This window comes from Sphaerodactylus townsendi, linkage group LG04 (genome assembly GCF_021028975.2).
Source record: "Sphaerodactylus townsendi isolate TG3544 linkage group LG04, MPM_Stown_v2.3, whole genome shotgun sequence".
NCBI classification, from domain to species: domain Eukaryota; kingdom Metazoa; phylum Chordata; class Lepidosauria; order Squamata; family Sphaerodactylidae; genus Sphaerodactylus; species Sphaerodactylus townsendi.
In genome coordinates, this window is record NC_059428.1 from 35107583 (window position 1) to 35123748 (window position 16166).

Sequence of the window (16166 nt, forward strand, 5' to 3'; positions counted from 1 at the left end):
TGATGAGTTCATTATGTCTTCTACTTCAAAGCTTAAAGCAGTTCAGATGAGCTGAGCAAGCTGGTGGCAAATTACCTTCATGCACTGTTGCTGCTACAACATGGTTATTTTCAAATCCTGAAAAAAAAAGTGCTTGGCTCAAATAGTTGCTTCCCCCTGGCATAGGGCATGGTTTGGATTTAACTGCTGTCTTCATGATGAACTAGAACCAGGGGGCATACATTGAAAATGCGGGGGGGGGGGGGGGAATTAGGGCTAATAAAAGGAAACATTTTTTCACACAGCGTGTGATTGGTGTTTGGAATATGCTGTCACAGGAGATGGTAATGGCCACTAACCTGGACAGCTTTAAAAGGGGCTTGGACAGATTTATGGAGGAGAAGTCGATTTATAGCTACCAATCTTGATCCTCCTTGATCTGAGATTGCAAATGCCTTAGCAGACCAGGTGCTTGGGAGCAGCAGCAGCTGCTGCAGAAGGCCATTGCTTTCACATCCTGCATGTGAGCTCCCGAAGGCACCTGGTGGGCCACTGCAAGTAGCAGAGTGCTGGACTAGATGGACTCTGGTCTGATCCAGCAGGCTCTTTCTTATGTTCTTGAGGCCATATACAGTGAAACTTTATTAAATAACAGTGTTTGCTTGGCATGCAGAAGGTCCCAAATTCAATCTCTGTCATCTTCAGTTAAAAAGATCAAGTGTGAGGTAAAAATGAAAGACTTCTTCCTGAGACGACTCCTCCCTCCCCTCCCTTGCATGCCACCCCTCCCTTCCTCCCTCCCCTCTCCTTGCATACCACCCCCTCCCCTCCCTCTCCCTGCACTAGGGTAGGTGGGCCATGTCCAGATGCCGGGCTTTCTCCCCTTCCTTGCATGCCAGCCCTCACTCCCTCCCCTCCCCAAGAGGATCTGAAGATAGAGGATCTGAAGATGCCTGTCAGAATAGACCATATTGACTTTAATACACCAGTGGTCTCATTCAGTATAAAACACCATCGTGTGCTGTGGAAACTGGATTTCACAATAGGAGAACAGTGAAATAAAGACAGTATATTATATCTAAGAAGTAATGCAGTATACGTGGGAGAGAAGGGAAACTGCTTTAAATTTTCACAGGCCGTTACAATTAGAGGCCTGTTCCTTTAACAGAAAGGGCCCTTTTTGCAAATTCTGCTTTTGCTCGTCATTATTCCCACATTGTTTTTAAAAGGGTCATTCCAAACGGTCCTGTTGTAGGCATTTTGAAAAATAATGGATTTGAGGGACCAGACTCCTGAGTTGCATCCGTGATTACTTATGGATATTGGCCTTGCTAAGCAGCATACATCTGAATGATCAATTGCTGGGGCAAAACCAGCGGGGAAGACCTCTTGCCTTCATGGCCCACTTTGAGAACTTTGAGGAAACATCTGGCTAACTGTCTTGAGAAACAGGATGGTGGAATTGATGGAGTTTGGGGCCTGATCCAGCAGAGCTCTCCTTATGTTTTTACCATGATGACAGAATCAGGAGTTACTTGTTCAGATGGAATAAACAAGGCTGGGAGGTTCACATTAATTTTCAGTCCGTGCTGCAGGCTTCTTTGAGGTTTCTGTTGAGGTTGGCGAGCTGGAGGCTCTGCAAGGCCCAAGAAATTCTTCTGTTGCTTCTTAGTCTCTTATCAAAAGCACAGCTTGGGATTCCCCTGAGGTCTGGCAAATCCAGGTGAATTTGGTGGGCACGAGTGTGGAGGTGCTACAGATTGACACAAATCTGCTGACTTGAAATGAAAACAAACCCTTTACAACCTGTCTGTGGTAATCAAGGATTTTCATTTAGACCATTCTGAATAATGCTGCAGGCCACAGCTTATGAAATGAAGAACATTACTGGGCTGAGGTGCTGTACAGGAGTCATTTCATGGATGGTAGAGCAACATGTGAAGCTATCTTATACTGGGCTGGCCTATCAAAGCTAGTATTGTCTCCTGATTGGCAGCTGTTCTCCAGGGGCTACAGATAAAGAGCTTTCTTGTCACCTATTGCTTGATCTTTTCAGCTGAAGATACTAGGGGTTGAGTCTGTAAAGCAGACACTCTACCACTGGGCTATGGAGCCAGCATGGTATAGTGCAGTGGTGGCGAACCTTTGGCACTCCAGATGTTATGGACTACAATTCCCATCAGCCCCTGCCAGTATGGCCAATTGGTGCCAAAGGTTCGCCACCACGGGTATAGTGGTTAAGAGCAAGTGCACTCTAATCTGGAGAACAGGGTTTGATTCCCCACTCTGCCACATGAGCTGTGGAGGCTTATCTGGTGAACCAGATGTGTTTCCGCACTCCTACATTCCTGCTTGATGACCTTGGGCTAGTCACAGTTCTTCGGAGTTCTCTCAGCCCCCACCCCACCCCCCCTCACAGGGTGTTTGTTGGGGGAGAGGAAGTGAGAGGAGATTGTAAGTCCCTTTGAGATTCCTTACAGGAGAGAAAGGGGGGATATAAATCCAAGCTCTTCTTCCTCTTCATCATCCTCACTTGCCAGGTATGCAGAAGGCTCCAATTCTTGCCAAGTTCCATTCTTGGCATCTTCAGGTAGTGGATCTAAAGATGCATCTCTGTGTGGGATTCTGTAGGGTTGCTGCTAGCCAGAGTACTAAGCTAAATGAACCACATAGTCTAAAGCAGCTTCATAGGTTGGAGAGGAATGATATCTGGGAGGTGTGTGTTGGGGGGTGGGGGTGGGGGGATTATTGCCAAAGTTGAGTCAGGGTTGGTAGGAGGACTTGCATTAGATTTGTGGCTCAGAAGCACCTCCGTCTGTGTGTGTGTGTGTGTGTGTGTGTGTGAGCTTGCGTGCAGCAGCTGAGACTAATGAAGAAGGGCAACTCAGCTCCGTGGACAAGAGCTTCTACATCTGTTAATTGTAGAGACCCACATGTAGCTGGAATTTTGACTCTAAATTGACCATTTGCTGTTTTGGTCACCACCGGCTGTCCTAGTAGTAATATGCACATGTTGACTTGTTTAAAACACAAGCCATGAATGGCCTGGCATTAATTTTTGTTAGTACTGATTTTGCAAAACCAGCGCTGTAATAAGCAGCAAATGTGACACCTTTTTTTCAGGAAGACTTCTATTCATTTCCTGTTTGGCCTGATGATAGCTGGTCTGGAATATTCTGAATTCTTTTAGGAATATATGTTTCTGTCATCATTCTCAAGAGCTACCAGGTTTTTTGGGTTGAAAGTGTGGTCACAAGTTCTTTAAAAAGGGGGGAATGTTGTCATTGTTGCCATTAGAATGACTTGCAGGGAAATGAACAATATAGACCCAATAATAGGCTATTCTGCTTTTATTGTTTTGATGTTTTAAAATGCAAGTTAGACGATGTATTGTGATAAAAGGAAAGAAGCTATCTTCCTTCATTTTAAAATTTCTATTGGAAAAAGAATGTTAAAGTTAATTGTACTGTTGCTGACAGGATTGTAAGATTCCCCCTCCCTACACGCAATTGTTAATACTGGATACTTTTACTTTTATATCTTCATCTTTGAGCTATTAATGCTGGGTATTTTGTCTGAAAGATCACATCCTGTATCTTCTTTTGGGTTACTGACTTTGCATAAGTCAGTTGGGTTACTGACTTTGCGTAAGTCAGTTGACGGAGATAGGAAAGCCCTGAGAAAGCTAACTGATCAATACCTTGTATCAGCAAGGTATTTGTCCATCTCCATTCACACTTCAGCACCCACAGAGGCAACAGTTATGCACGTGGCAGTGTACATCCTAATCCACAGAAGTTGATTTGTGCAACCGGCTGTGAGATTGGGACTGGATTGGAGCCCAAGCCCTTTAAAAATGATTTATTTAGTTAAGACACGTCTGTCCTGCCTCATTTAATCGCCTCACAGGTTCTGTTTATTCAGTTGCTGTTTCTGGATACATTTACTGTGAGGTGAGAAGGATCCAGTAAATATGTTTGATGAGGACAGAATCTTGGCAGAAGACTTTCCTAGACTGACTTGCACGCCGTGATTCAGTTCTACCTCTCTCTCTCTCTCTCTTTTGTTGTTGTCATTGTTTGTCTGCAGGCTGGTGAGGCCAAGTTTAACAGAGCAAAACTGCTGAATGTTGGCTACTTGGAAGCCCTGAAGGAGGAGAACTGGGACTGCTTCATATTCCATGATGTGGATCTGGTTCCAGAAAACGACTATAACATTTACATGTGTGGAAGTCAGCCGACGCACCTGGTGGTGGGCAGAAACAGTACGGGGTACAGGTAGGTCCCAGGCAGAGGTGAAAGAAAGCTTTGCCACCTTTTGAAGTAGGGTCCGTTCCATTCACACACAACTTCTTCACGTACAAAACAATTGAGTTTTATATTGGGCCATCCTGCTCTTCCTTTTGCTGCGTTGGAGACCTTTGCTGAAATCTGTTTATTTTTAATCCCACTTTTGTGGTAAGGCCAGTTCCTGAAGTAGATCACAAAATTTAAACTTTGGGGGAAAAAATAGAAATTGTATATAAAAGTTCTTTGGGGAGAGGACTCTAAGCCAAGACAGTTCCATAATTGGTGGTAGGGCACTAGGCGAATCCTTGCCTGCCCTTTTATTGATGCTTGGAGGGAGGGGCACTCTCTACTGAATCCGGATCCAATTAAAACATGTAAACAATATTCATTTCAATCTGTCCAGACAAAACTCTGCCAGAGAGGTTTTTATCCAATGAGAAGTTGACGTTCAGAGAGAATGTACTCTATCTAATTTTAGATAAGACTAGGGGCGTGGTGGTTCAGAATAAATTTTCTGGTTTTCTGACTTGTGGTCACACAGGTTTCACCTTGCACTGTTCCCCCCCACCCCGCCCCTTGGATTGCTGATTTCGATTCACTGAATCAGGTCACTGATCGATAAAGGCTAGTATGTCTGCCCAGAATTGCAGCAGCTCTGCAAAGTCTCAAGCAGAAAGCTCTTTCATGTCACCTCCTACTGGATCCTTTCACTTGGAGAGGCTGGGGATTGAACCTGGGCACTTCTGCATGCCAAAGCGGATACTCTGCCACTGAGCCGTGGGCCCGCCTCCTCCATGTATTCTTTTATTGATGCTTCTGCTAATAAGTCAAAAAGCCCAGCGAGATTCCATGATGCGGTTGTGCAACTGTGGGAATGTAAACAATACTGTAACTGTTCCCACTCAATTGCCTTGCGCAACTGCGTGGTTTTGATAAGAGCTGAACTCTCTGAGCAATTGGCCCAGTGCTTAATGGGACGGATTCCTGTTAAAGTCTTTCCTTTCCAGCGGGAGGCTGAACTGCTTGTTATATTGTCATTATTATTAAGTCTGTGATCCTTTTTCCGTGACGTTGATGACAGTCTCTCATTTATCCATGGGCTTGCTTCAGTGAGGAGCCGTTGGGTGGAGGACCTTCCTTGTTTGCAGAGCGTTCCAGGTGCAGTCCTTGGCATTTCCACTTAGAAAGGGATGTCGTACGATAACTCTGCCAAACAATCCCTAATCTTATTATGAATCATCTTAGCAACCCCTGCCCTTTGTATCTACAACTCTTGAGGAATAATACACTTCTGACCAAGGTTTATGAGCCTTTACCTGATAAAGAATAGATTGGAGGTATCTTTTATTTGTGCAGCACATGTTTATTCCTTTAATTTATTACTTTAAAGCATTGAAGCTGGAGATGGGATGATTCCAAGAGCCCTGGTTGTGTTTGTGTGTGGGCTGGCAAGGAGATTGTTCCTAGGTCAGCTTAATGCCAAGCAAGAGCCTCCCAACCCTCAGAGCTAGCTGAGGCTACAAATGGCATGTCTTGTGGAAGAGCAGGAGATAGCAGGAAACATGTGGATGACATAGCCGTGTGATGCTGATGGTGTTTCTCTTGAATCTCTTTATGAAGAGGGCTGAAAGATCCTTGAATGCTAGGAGTCCAGGGACGCATGGATTCAGCTGGTGACCTCACCAAACTGAAACTGTCCATAGGAGACTTGAGAATTAATCTGCCATTTCCTGACCTTCTTTGTTCTCGAATGATCTTCTTGGGTCCTAGTGCTTACCTAGTTCTCCTCCAAGGGCACTAGGACCCAAACGGAGCTTTCTAGAACAAGGACAGTCCATAAAATGGCAGATTAATTCCTAAATCTCCTTTCAATTTAAGTTGGGACAGAGTACCTATCACTGCTCTGAAGACCAAGGCCTTCAACAGTGTTCTCATTTAAGACTCCACAAGGTGCTTCCAGATGGAGGTTTCCTTCTTGTGGTTTACCTGGAGGTCATGGTGGTATTCGAGCCTCTGGTAAGGAAAGGAGGTTTTGTTGCTTGCCTTGGTTGTAATTTGCCCAGTGGGTCAACTCTGACCAAAGGAGAACACACAGGGTCATGACTGGACCACGACAAATTGAGATGATTTATTAAGTACAATGTACAATTCAACAAATGGATCACCACCAAAACAAGAAAAGTTACAAAAGGACACGAAAGAATGAGCAGGTGAAAAATGTGCAAAGTTCTGATGCATTTCAGGTAGCAAATCAATTTAACAAAACCATAAATGAGATTTGTGAATGAAAAACACCAATAAAAGGAAAGTATGTGGTAAGTGCTGTGAAGTCGCTTTTGACTTACGATGACCCTATGGATTAAGGACCTCCATAAAATCCTATTGTTATCATCCCTGTTCAGGTCTTGCAAACTGAGGGTCATGGTTTCCTTGGATGAGTCAATCCATCTCATGTTGGGTCTTCCTCTTTTCCTGTTGCCTTTCATTTTTCCTAGTGTAATTGTCTTTTCGTGTGACCCTTGACTTCTCATAACATGACCAAATTGTCTTTTCATGGCTTCAGTTTAGTCATTATTTCAATTCAGTTTCAATTTACCATGATCCAAGATCAGATTTAAACAACTTTGTTTTGAAAGGCTTTTGCTTGGTTGCAAAACAACCTAAAAATACAGCCCTGGCATGAAAAGCATCAGGAAAGTGCCTTTTTGTGCTGGAGTTTTAAAATAGCACACATAACCAGGGAGGGTTTCTGGAATGTGCTCCTTGCACAAGGGTAATGACATTGAGTTGCTAGAGCTGGTACCAAATTGATCTTCTTGGCAAAGAGCATTGTCTCAAGAGGTCATTGGAGGCAGATTCATACAAGGTTCTTTCCTCTTTTGGGGGAGGGGGCAGGTTTGGAGTTCAATCCTAATGAACTATGTTCTGATAAAAATAATGTGTATTCAGTTTTGTTTTGTTTTTTGCTACTCCCTTCCCCCACATGTTTTTTCAGGTTGCGTTACCAAGGATACTTTGGAGGTGTCACTGCTCTAACAAGGGAGCAGTTTTCCAAAGTGAATGGCTTTTCTAACAACTACTGGGGCTGGGGAGGAGAAGATGACGACCTTCGGCTCAGGTAATTGAAAGCCTGAGGGGAGTGGGTGGCTTCTCCTGTAATGACTCAAGTGTGGCTTAAGATAAATGGCGAAGAAGAAGTGGAATAGGCTATTTGAAGATGACATGGTGTGGGAGTTGACAGGTTGTTTAATAAAGGCCACCAGACTCCTATTATAAAAGTACAGACTGAAAAAAGGAACTTTAGGTTGAAGCAGCTGATTCAGGTGAGATGGCTAGTCTTTTGACCCTAGAGCTGGCAAGCAGAAACTTCTCATTCATTATCCATACATCAAGGTGTTTCTGCAATAAACCATTTAACATTTTTTCTTCTTTGCATCTAGATTTTTCGCCCCTTTGGGGTATTCCCATTAAAACTGCTTTTTCTTAATGCTTTAGTAGTGCTCGTCATATCAAGCAGTAGTCTGGCATAATAGAGGGGCGTGGAGCTCTTTTTTGATGTCCCATAGACAAATCAGCATTTAAATTTCTACCAATTATGTTCTGCACTGCTTGAGTTGGTGAAATTGAGGGAGGGAGAGTTGTTTGTAGGGAGAAGTCTGAAATTGGCAGGGCATTCAAAACAGTACAGGAGCATTGAATTCAGAATTGAATATGCATGTGAAAAAATATTATTTTAATTCTATATCAGAAAATTGCAAAGGGCATCAGTATTGTTTTGATAAAATTTTGAGTATCGTTTAAATAAAATATCCAGAAATATAGGAATAATATTCCCAAAATTTTACCAAAACTGTGCTCTTCCTGGCTCTCCCATGTGGAATTAAAAGAGGGGAGGGAGAGAGAAAGGGCCATGTTTCTCCAGTGACTGGGAGGACATGGCCTCCACGTTGAAAATAATGATCCTTTATAGTTTATGGACAGATGTGCTGCAGTCCCTCAACCCCAGCTGTTTCTGCTTTCCCATTAGGAGTGTCAGCTGAAATTAGCAGCTGTGTTGGGAAGGCAGGAGCTGTATCCTATATTGCTGGTCCAGTATTTGAAATATTAGGCATACCCTCTTGAAGCTAGGATGACTCCTGTGCACAGAACCAGATTCATCCAGTGCATGTGCTGTCTAGGATTAGAATAACAATTTACCAGCCAGAGAGACAGAGTGGTGTAATGGTTAAGAGTGGTGGACTCTTATCTGGAGAACTTGGTTTGATTTCCCATTCCTCCACATGGGCAACAGACTTTAATCTAGCAAACTGAGTTTGTTTCCCAGCTCCTCCACATGAAGCCTGCCGGGTAACCTTGTGCTAGTCACAGTTCTGTCAGAATTCTCTCAGCCCCACAATTCTCTCAGACCTCACTAAGTGTTTACTGCGGGGAAAAGAAGAGAAGGAGTTTTTAAACCACGCTGAGACTCCTTACAGGAGAGAAAAGTGGGGTATAAAAACAACTCTTCTTACCCATTTTGAGCGCCAATAAAATCATGACTGTCCATCAAAATGTAAAGTGATATAATCTGGAAGGTGCAGTGACAGTTATGCTCCCTTCACAAGTCAGCTGTAGTATCTAGAAAGGCTGATAGAATGAAATTCTTTCTATATATTCATGGTCAGATAGACTGTGCCCATGGAGGAAACTTTGCAGGGGGTCAACAGTACAGCTATTTAGTCCCTAGAGGATATCTAAATGCTAACTTCTGAAGTAGATAATTTGCACATCTTCATGAACTTTGAATTGGGGGAATAGTAAGTGCACAGTTAGTGCTCCATCCCTCTTCTCTAGATTTTCTTTTTAAAGTTGGTGTTCTAATTCAATATTTAAATATTAGGACTCTTGCAAAATGAGTATTTTAATCTGGTTTCTTTAAGTCAGATTTTTGGATAGCCTGCTATACTTCCATTCAGGAATCTAGCTTGCCTCCTGAGTTGGTAATTTAATTGGCGCTGTGCCTTTTCCTTACCAGAACTATTTATTGTACCCCTAGAGAACTTGTCCATTCTGTTTGCCCTCCTCCCTGAAAATCAACACAGCTGCCATTTGCAAGAACACACATACTACAAACTTGATGAGACCCAAAGATAGGAGCATTGTTCAGTTTGACAGGTTGCAAGCGAGGGGCATGTTGGGGACAGTCTGTTTTATTGTCTGGCAGTGAATCAATGACTCCAGGGTGCCTTGACATTTGCTGAATAGTTCCTTTGCGTTGAATTTGTGGCTGTTTGCATAACCAGCCTGCTGCCTAGATCTGCAGGAATGGATCATATCACTATGCAATATTCTTTCGCCACAAGCTAACCCTGTTGGATTTTACCACCACCCTTGTTTTTGCAGCAAGACCATATTTTTCAGTGTAGTGGACTAGAATTAAACAGTGGTCTGTAGGGTCTTCCTAAAGTCTGTTTGTTTCCATCCTATTATTGGAGGGTATCCATTCCTCTAATTTGAGGAGCAGGTTGGAAGAGTATAGCTTTGACATTGACAAGAGAAGGCTAATGGTGTGATTGGTTTTTTTGGGGTCTGCTTTGGAGCCTTTCTTAAAGGTTGGAACTGTGATGGAGTTTTCCAGATTGAAGGGATCTTCCCCAAGATGCTGATCTCAGAAGATTGGAGCTAGGATTGTAGCCCATTTTATGGATTAGCCTTGAATAGATTATTAGGGACTAAGTCCAGTTCAGGAGTCTTTCCTGATCATAGACACTCTATCAAAGATATAACTGATTTTTCGGTGATGGCGAGCCAAATAGGGAGATCAGTAGAGGCCAGTTCGTATGGAGTACTATTTTCGGGGGGGGGGGGGGGCTTTTTTCTTGAAGAATATCATCCATTTGGACACAGAGATATAAAATGGAGTTAAAGGTCTGTTGTTCCAATTCAGAAGATACTAGAGTCTTTGTTGTCAATTGCAGTGATTAAAAGACTCCCTGCCCTATTCATTTCCTCTCTTTTCTGCTTGCCTATTGTTTTTCTGTATTGACCTTTAAATTTCAGCAATTCCTTAAGGACTCCTATTGTATCATTCCTTTTAAATTTCTCAATGTTTACTGTGAAAATCTTTTTTTAGGAATGTACACTCTCCATCAAACCACATATTGTGTCTATTTGTTTCTTGAGTATCTGAGTATGGCTTAATGTATAGAGGTTCAAAGAGAGTAAACAAAGAATATAGAAGAGAGATAGAATCTCTCTTTAAATTACTTGGTAGGAGTTTTTCTTCTATTTCCTGAAACTCTTGGGAATTGAACAATTTGCTTACTTCCTCCTTAGTGGCAGGAGACCATCAGATACATTATGTAGTTGTCTGGTTATTGGATATTGGGACCATATGCTTGCGATGGAGGTGGATATTTGCGTATGCATGGAAACTGAGGGAGATTGGAAGATGCTCCTACATACTATTCCACTGTGGCTTTCTCCACTAAATAAAGATGGTTTATGTGCTCTATTTTGTTTTGTTGTTCACCGCCCTGAGCCCTCCAGGGGAGGGCGGTATATAAGTTCAATCAATCAATCAATCAATCAATCAATCAATCAATCAATCAATCAATCAATAATCTGAGGCTATGATGAAGTAGTCTTGATTGTGTCGCCCTGGCTACAGGGTTCTTGCCCTCAGTCCCAGTATATATAGAGTATTAGAACAGGCATTTCATGGCTGCGATTGGTCCTTTTTCCCGCCACCGAGAATCGGCGGGGACTGGTGGATTCTGGGAAACATAGCGCTGACAGCTGTCGTGTTTTCAGGACAGCATCTCCCTTAGGTCCTCTGATAGCAACCTCCTTGTGGTCCCTGGCCACAAGGACATTCAGCTGCCAGGACTTTTTCGGCCCTGGCTCCCACTTGGTGGAATTAGCTGCTGGGGGACATTGGGCCCTGAGGGATATTATTCAGTTCCACAGGGCCTGTAAAACCTAAATGTTCTGTCAAGCTGATGGCTGAGGCTGCCATGGGTTTACTACATCATACTGGCCCCTGAGTCTTGTATCCCCCTTTCTCCCCACCCTGACAGGGAACATTATGTAATGGGTCAGGATTGGAGATCTATTATATGGGCTATTGAGAGTTCTCGATATCTTAATTGCCACCCGAGAGCGTTTTTAATATTGTAATGTTTTTAATATTTAAATTATTTTTCTGTTAAATTTGTGAATTGTTTTATGATTATGTTTTGAAACTATACATGTTAGCTGCCCTGAGCCTGGCTTTGGCTAGGGAGGGCAGGGTATTAAATCCAATAAAACCAATAAATAACTAGTAACCAAAAAAATGAGGTCAACTTTTCCATCCATTCCTTTTTGTCCATTCAGAATAATCAGCCTTCTTTGCATAGATAAGTCTAACAATTTGAGACCTGCAGCATTAACCAGCTTGTCTATTATGTAAGTGGGGGATATGGTTTCTTCTGGTTCACCCTCCAACTACTTTTTGATCAGATCTTGGCCAATTCTGGCATTGAGATCATCCACAGTAAGGACTGGAGTGTTAGGAAATCGGTGAGTCAATTTATCATAGGTATCTGAGAGGAGAGGTCAGTTAAGAAGTCAATGTTTGTTGATGTTGGGTTGGGGAGATCTTGGTCAGCCTTTGGAGGGGAGACCACTATGGATGTGAGGCAGGCAATGGCAAACCACCTCTAACTTAACTATCTCTTGCCTTGGAAACCCTCTGGGGTCTCTGGAAATCAGCTGTGGTTTGACAGCAAAAAATTAAAGCCATCTGAGTGTAGGGTAACAAAACCAAACAGGAGCCTCATGTCACCTGGAAGAAAACAAGTTTTCTTTCTAGCAGAAGGTTTTGTGGACTAGAGCTGGGTATCAGAGGGGGATCTAGACTACAAAAGCCGATGCTAGAATAAAAACTAAGGTTGCACAGCTTCAGTATTCTTAGAACATAGGACCTCCTGGAGCTCTAGGCATCCTTTTGGCATCTTTTCTATGAGTGTACTGAGGTTAAACTGGCTGTATGGTATCTTTGCAATACCATGCCTCAAGAACCTTTTGTCAGTCATGAAAATGTTGGTGCTGCTACACTGCATACTCAGAAAGGGTGTTGTGCATAGTTCTCTCAGTGTGTACTTTCCCAGTTTCATTAAGTGCCACTGTATACTCTGTAAAAATCTGATTTTTTCATTGTGTGTACCAAAGCTGGAAAACTTGCATGTTGTGCGATTCACACAGAATGGTGACTGCATGTGTCCAGAGGATAACGTCTTCTCCTGGAAGCAGATGGAAAAGTGCCAAGATCATTATGACAGAACAGAGCTGTAGTTCCGTTTGTCTAGTTTGAGTATTTTTGCTAACAACAAGGTGGTCATGGGATCCTCATTGCGCCATTAGACTCTGTACCCTGACATGCAATTTGGGAAAGGAATCCCTCATTCTTCTAAAAGTCTTGGTTACCCTTTCAGATTTGAAATACCACTTTCAGACGAGTAAAGAAAATAGGGGCTACTTAGCTGTGACTTGATAAGGGACTCTGTTCCCACACCTTTGTCATATTTTCCAGTTTTCAACATGTCAGGACTCATGCTAGAGACCATGTGTATTAGTCCCTTCCCCTCAATGAGCCGTGAGCTATGGGATCATTAATTTTTTTCCCTATTTCACCAGGTTTTCTGGCCTCCATTATTTTTTCCTAGGAAGTTGCTCTCTTTAGCATTAGGACAAATTAATTTGGGCCGTGGGGAAATTTTTTTCTGTACAGGAAGGAGGGATTCATCCTTTTGTTCCTGGCTAAATCTACCGGAGGAAATTCAGAGTGGTCCTTGTCCATTCTTGAGGGAAACTGTACCTCATTTCTAGTAAAGAGGGCAGGGACCTAAAGGAAGCTTATAAATCACTCCTTCCTAAAAGCTCAGTGCGCATTTCCTAGAGTGGTTTCGCAAGGTAGTTGCTGTGGATGGGAAGGTGTGCCCTCACAAAGAGAACATGAGTCTGTTAGTTTGATTCATGGTTTGGACCAAGGAAAATAGGCAATCAATTGTAAGGCAGTTCCATTAAGGAATTACTTGTTTCATCGAGCTCCCCCCCTTCCCCCTCCCCCCATGTGTTCTGTTAGCCCAGAGGGGATATTCAGTGACCAAAGCTTAGCAAAAGTGTTGTTTTGACAACTGTAGGTAATTAAGCACTGTTTTCACTTTCGGTTTTCTGTGAAATGCAGTCCTAAAAGTTTTAAAACTGGGTTTTTTATGTCTCTGATTTCTGCATGTCTAAATTGCACCCCCCTCCCCCTTTGTGAAAGAAAACACTGACCAGGAAATCAGAGGAGATGGAAGGTAACCTGGGAAAACTTGGTGGCATTGTTTGACAGTGCTTAATGAATCAACAGGGTGCAAAAATTTGGGCCCCGTACCATGAAAGCATACCATGAAAGTTGATGTACCCCATGTCAAAAAGCAGAGGGGGCTTCAGAAAACCTCTCTACAAAATCTCTTGAGTCACCCTACTTCTTGCTCATTCTTTATTAGAAGATAGTCGCAAGCTGTGCATTGTTTGCTTTGGAGGGGAGCATGTGTTGGGAGTCTATATTGTTTTACTGAATATATGTTCGATACCATCTCATGGTTAATTTCCTAGTTTGCAAGGATTTTTTTCTTCCCTTCTCAATATCTGTGCAGTGTGCTTACAGCTACTGCTCACTCACTGCCACTTTGTTTTCAGGGTTGAAATGCAGAGGTGGAAAGTGATCCGACCGTCTCCCAACGTTGCCAAGTACACCATGATCTTCCACACAAGAGACAGAGGCAACGAGGCAAATGGACAGCGGTGGGTTAGAGCAAAGGCATGGTCTTGCAAAGAAATCCTACTGTTGATCCCTAGAAAGCAGATTGTCTACTTAACAGGCAGTGAAGCACTACACGATCATGGGTCTTCAGGGTCTCCAGTCTCTTCTAGCATCTCTACTTGAGATCTTTTAATTAGAGATACCGGGGCTGAGCCTGGCACCTTCTGCATGCAAAGCATGTTCTGCTTCAACGAATCGTGACTCCAGCCCTTCTTTTAATTGATTATAAATATGTGGATGGGGAAACAGGAAAAATGTGACGTGCGGTCAGAGAAAAGCATGGCCATCCACCGCATGTGAGCAGATTCTAAATCAGGCCAGACTGAAACCTGGCAAGAAAGTATGTAAAGATGAACTCGCTAGAGAAGGGTTGGCCCCATCCAAAAGGGGTGGGGGCAAATCCACTACTTAGCATCGTGAGGCTGCCTCAGCAGATTTGCCCTCCACGGGGCACTTGCACCCCTCCCCGACCCAGAGGGACAAAATTGTTTTTGCGTATGGCCACTGCAGTGGTGCAGTTCAGTGCAGTATGCTGCACCAGCATCCCTGTGCCCCTGCTATAGAGAGGCATGTCCAGGGGCTTGGCTGGAAAAGGAGGCAACGCTTGGTGGCTTGCACCCAACCATTTCCCCAGTTGTGCCAGCAGCCGGGACTTAGGACTTACGCCACCAAAAAGGTGGCGCACGTCCATTAGGCCCAATGGGGGCTTACTGGCAGCAGGAGGGGTTTTTTTGTGTTTAAAGTCTCTTCATGCTGCCTGGAAGCCTTCTTGGGATCAGTGAGCTGGTGCAGCTGTGGTGCCACAGCTGGGCACCTCACCCATTGGATTGGGCTGCCTGTTACCTTTCAAGTTGCTGTTTAATGCACCTAATGCTGCTAAAGTGTTAGGTTTCCTCTGCTTTTATAGCTCTAACATTTTAAAGTCTTAATGTTTTGTCTCCTTCCCTGCCTGCCCCCTTAAATTTTTCAGGATGAATCTTTTGCGGCAGGTATCTCGAGTATGGAAAACGGATGGGCTAAACTCTTGTACTTATAAGCTGCTCTCAGTGGAATACAATCCTTTGTACACCAACATCACTGTGGATTTTGGCATGCCAATCAAGACCTCATAACATTCTCTCTTGCAACAATGAATGTGGGAATGGGAAAGGACTTCCAAGCGAACAGAACTGCAGCAGCTTTTTAAGGGCGCTTCGTCAGAGGTTTCCCAGCAGCCACTGCACTACAGAGGTACATTCATGTCCTCATATTTGCAGTAAGTTTTGTCTTGAACTTCAGGATGGCTCTGGTGATTAAGGCTGATTTGTGCAAATGTCTCCACGGAACTTTTTTTTTCCTGGATGAAACATTGCCCCTTCCCCTGGAGGGAATACTGGTTTGCTGATATTGAATTTCTACCTTTCTAAAATAGGAACTGGAATATACAGACAATACAGTGGCATCTGTCAGTGATGCAAAGACAAAGGGCTTCTTTCACCCACAGCAAAACTCCTTTATAAAAACAGAAGTACTATGCTGCAAAATTTGTTTCCTGCAGGCAGCGGAACGGTCATCATCGTTGACTGAAGGGAAGATACAGACTGCTGTCCTGTAACAGCCATAATGAGAATGTCGGAGATTTTAACTCAAATAAAATATAGTATCTCTACAACCTGTTATGCTTTTCAATTACATTGTCGACCAAAAGTATCGGTGAGAAGCCCACTGAAATCTGCAGCTAATTTCTGCTAGAATAGAGATGAATACTAGTTTAGTACAGCCTTCATTTTCATTTGAGTGAATCAGAGGGAATTGTGAAAATACTGATGCACTTGTGTACATTCATTGTCTTCCCACCTTCTGCATAGTAAATACTACTATGAAATATCCATAAGGGCCACCATCTTACATGATGGGGAAAGAGACTTGAATCTGGGACCTTCTGTATTTAAGTAGATATTATACCACTGAGCCATAGTCCCTTCCAGTACTGAATATTAGAAGTGTCACCTGTTCTGTTATGGAGAATGAAGCCAAGCATTTCCTGAGAGAAATTACCCCATTGTGTTTTTAAAATCAGGAATATA

The 16166-nt window shown here is 43.2% G+C and overlaps 1 protein-coding gene across 4 annotated transcripts in view; it reads left to right on the top strand.

Annotated features, from left to right (window-relative positions):
- B4GALT4 (beta-1,4-galactosyltransferase 4) overlaps nt 1-15748 on the top strand; it is a 36559-nt gene extending 20811 nt beyond the window's left edge. For all 4 annotated transcript variants that reach the window (XM_048492663.1, XM_048492665.1, XM_048492667.1 and 1 more), the window contains 4 exons: nt 4069-4256; nt 7264-7386; nt 13977-14081; nt 15071-15748. In XM_048492663.1, coding sequence (XP_048348620.1) covers nt 4069-4256; nt 7264-7386; nt 13977-14081; nt 15071-15212 — 558 coding nt within the window. In that variant the 3' untranslated portion in view covers nt 15213-15748. The remainder of the gene's footprint in view (nt 1-4068; nt 4257-7263; nt 7387-13976; nt 14082-15070) is intronic.
- Nucleotides 15749-16166: the final 418 nt, after the last annotated feature.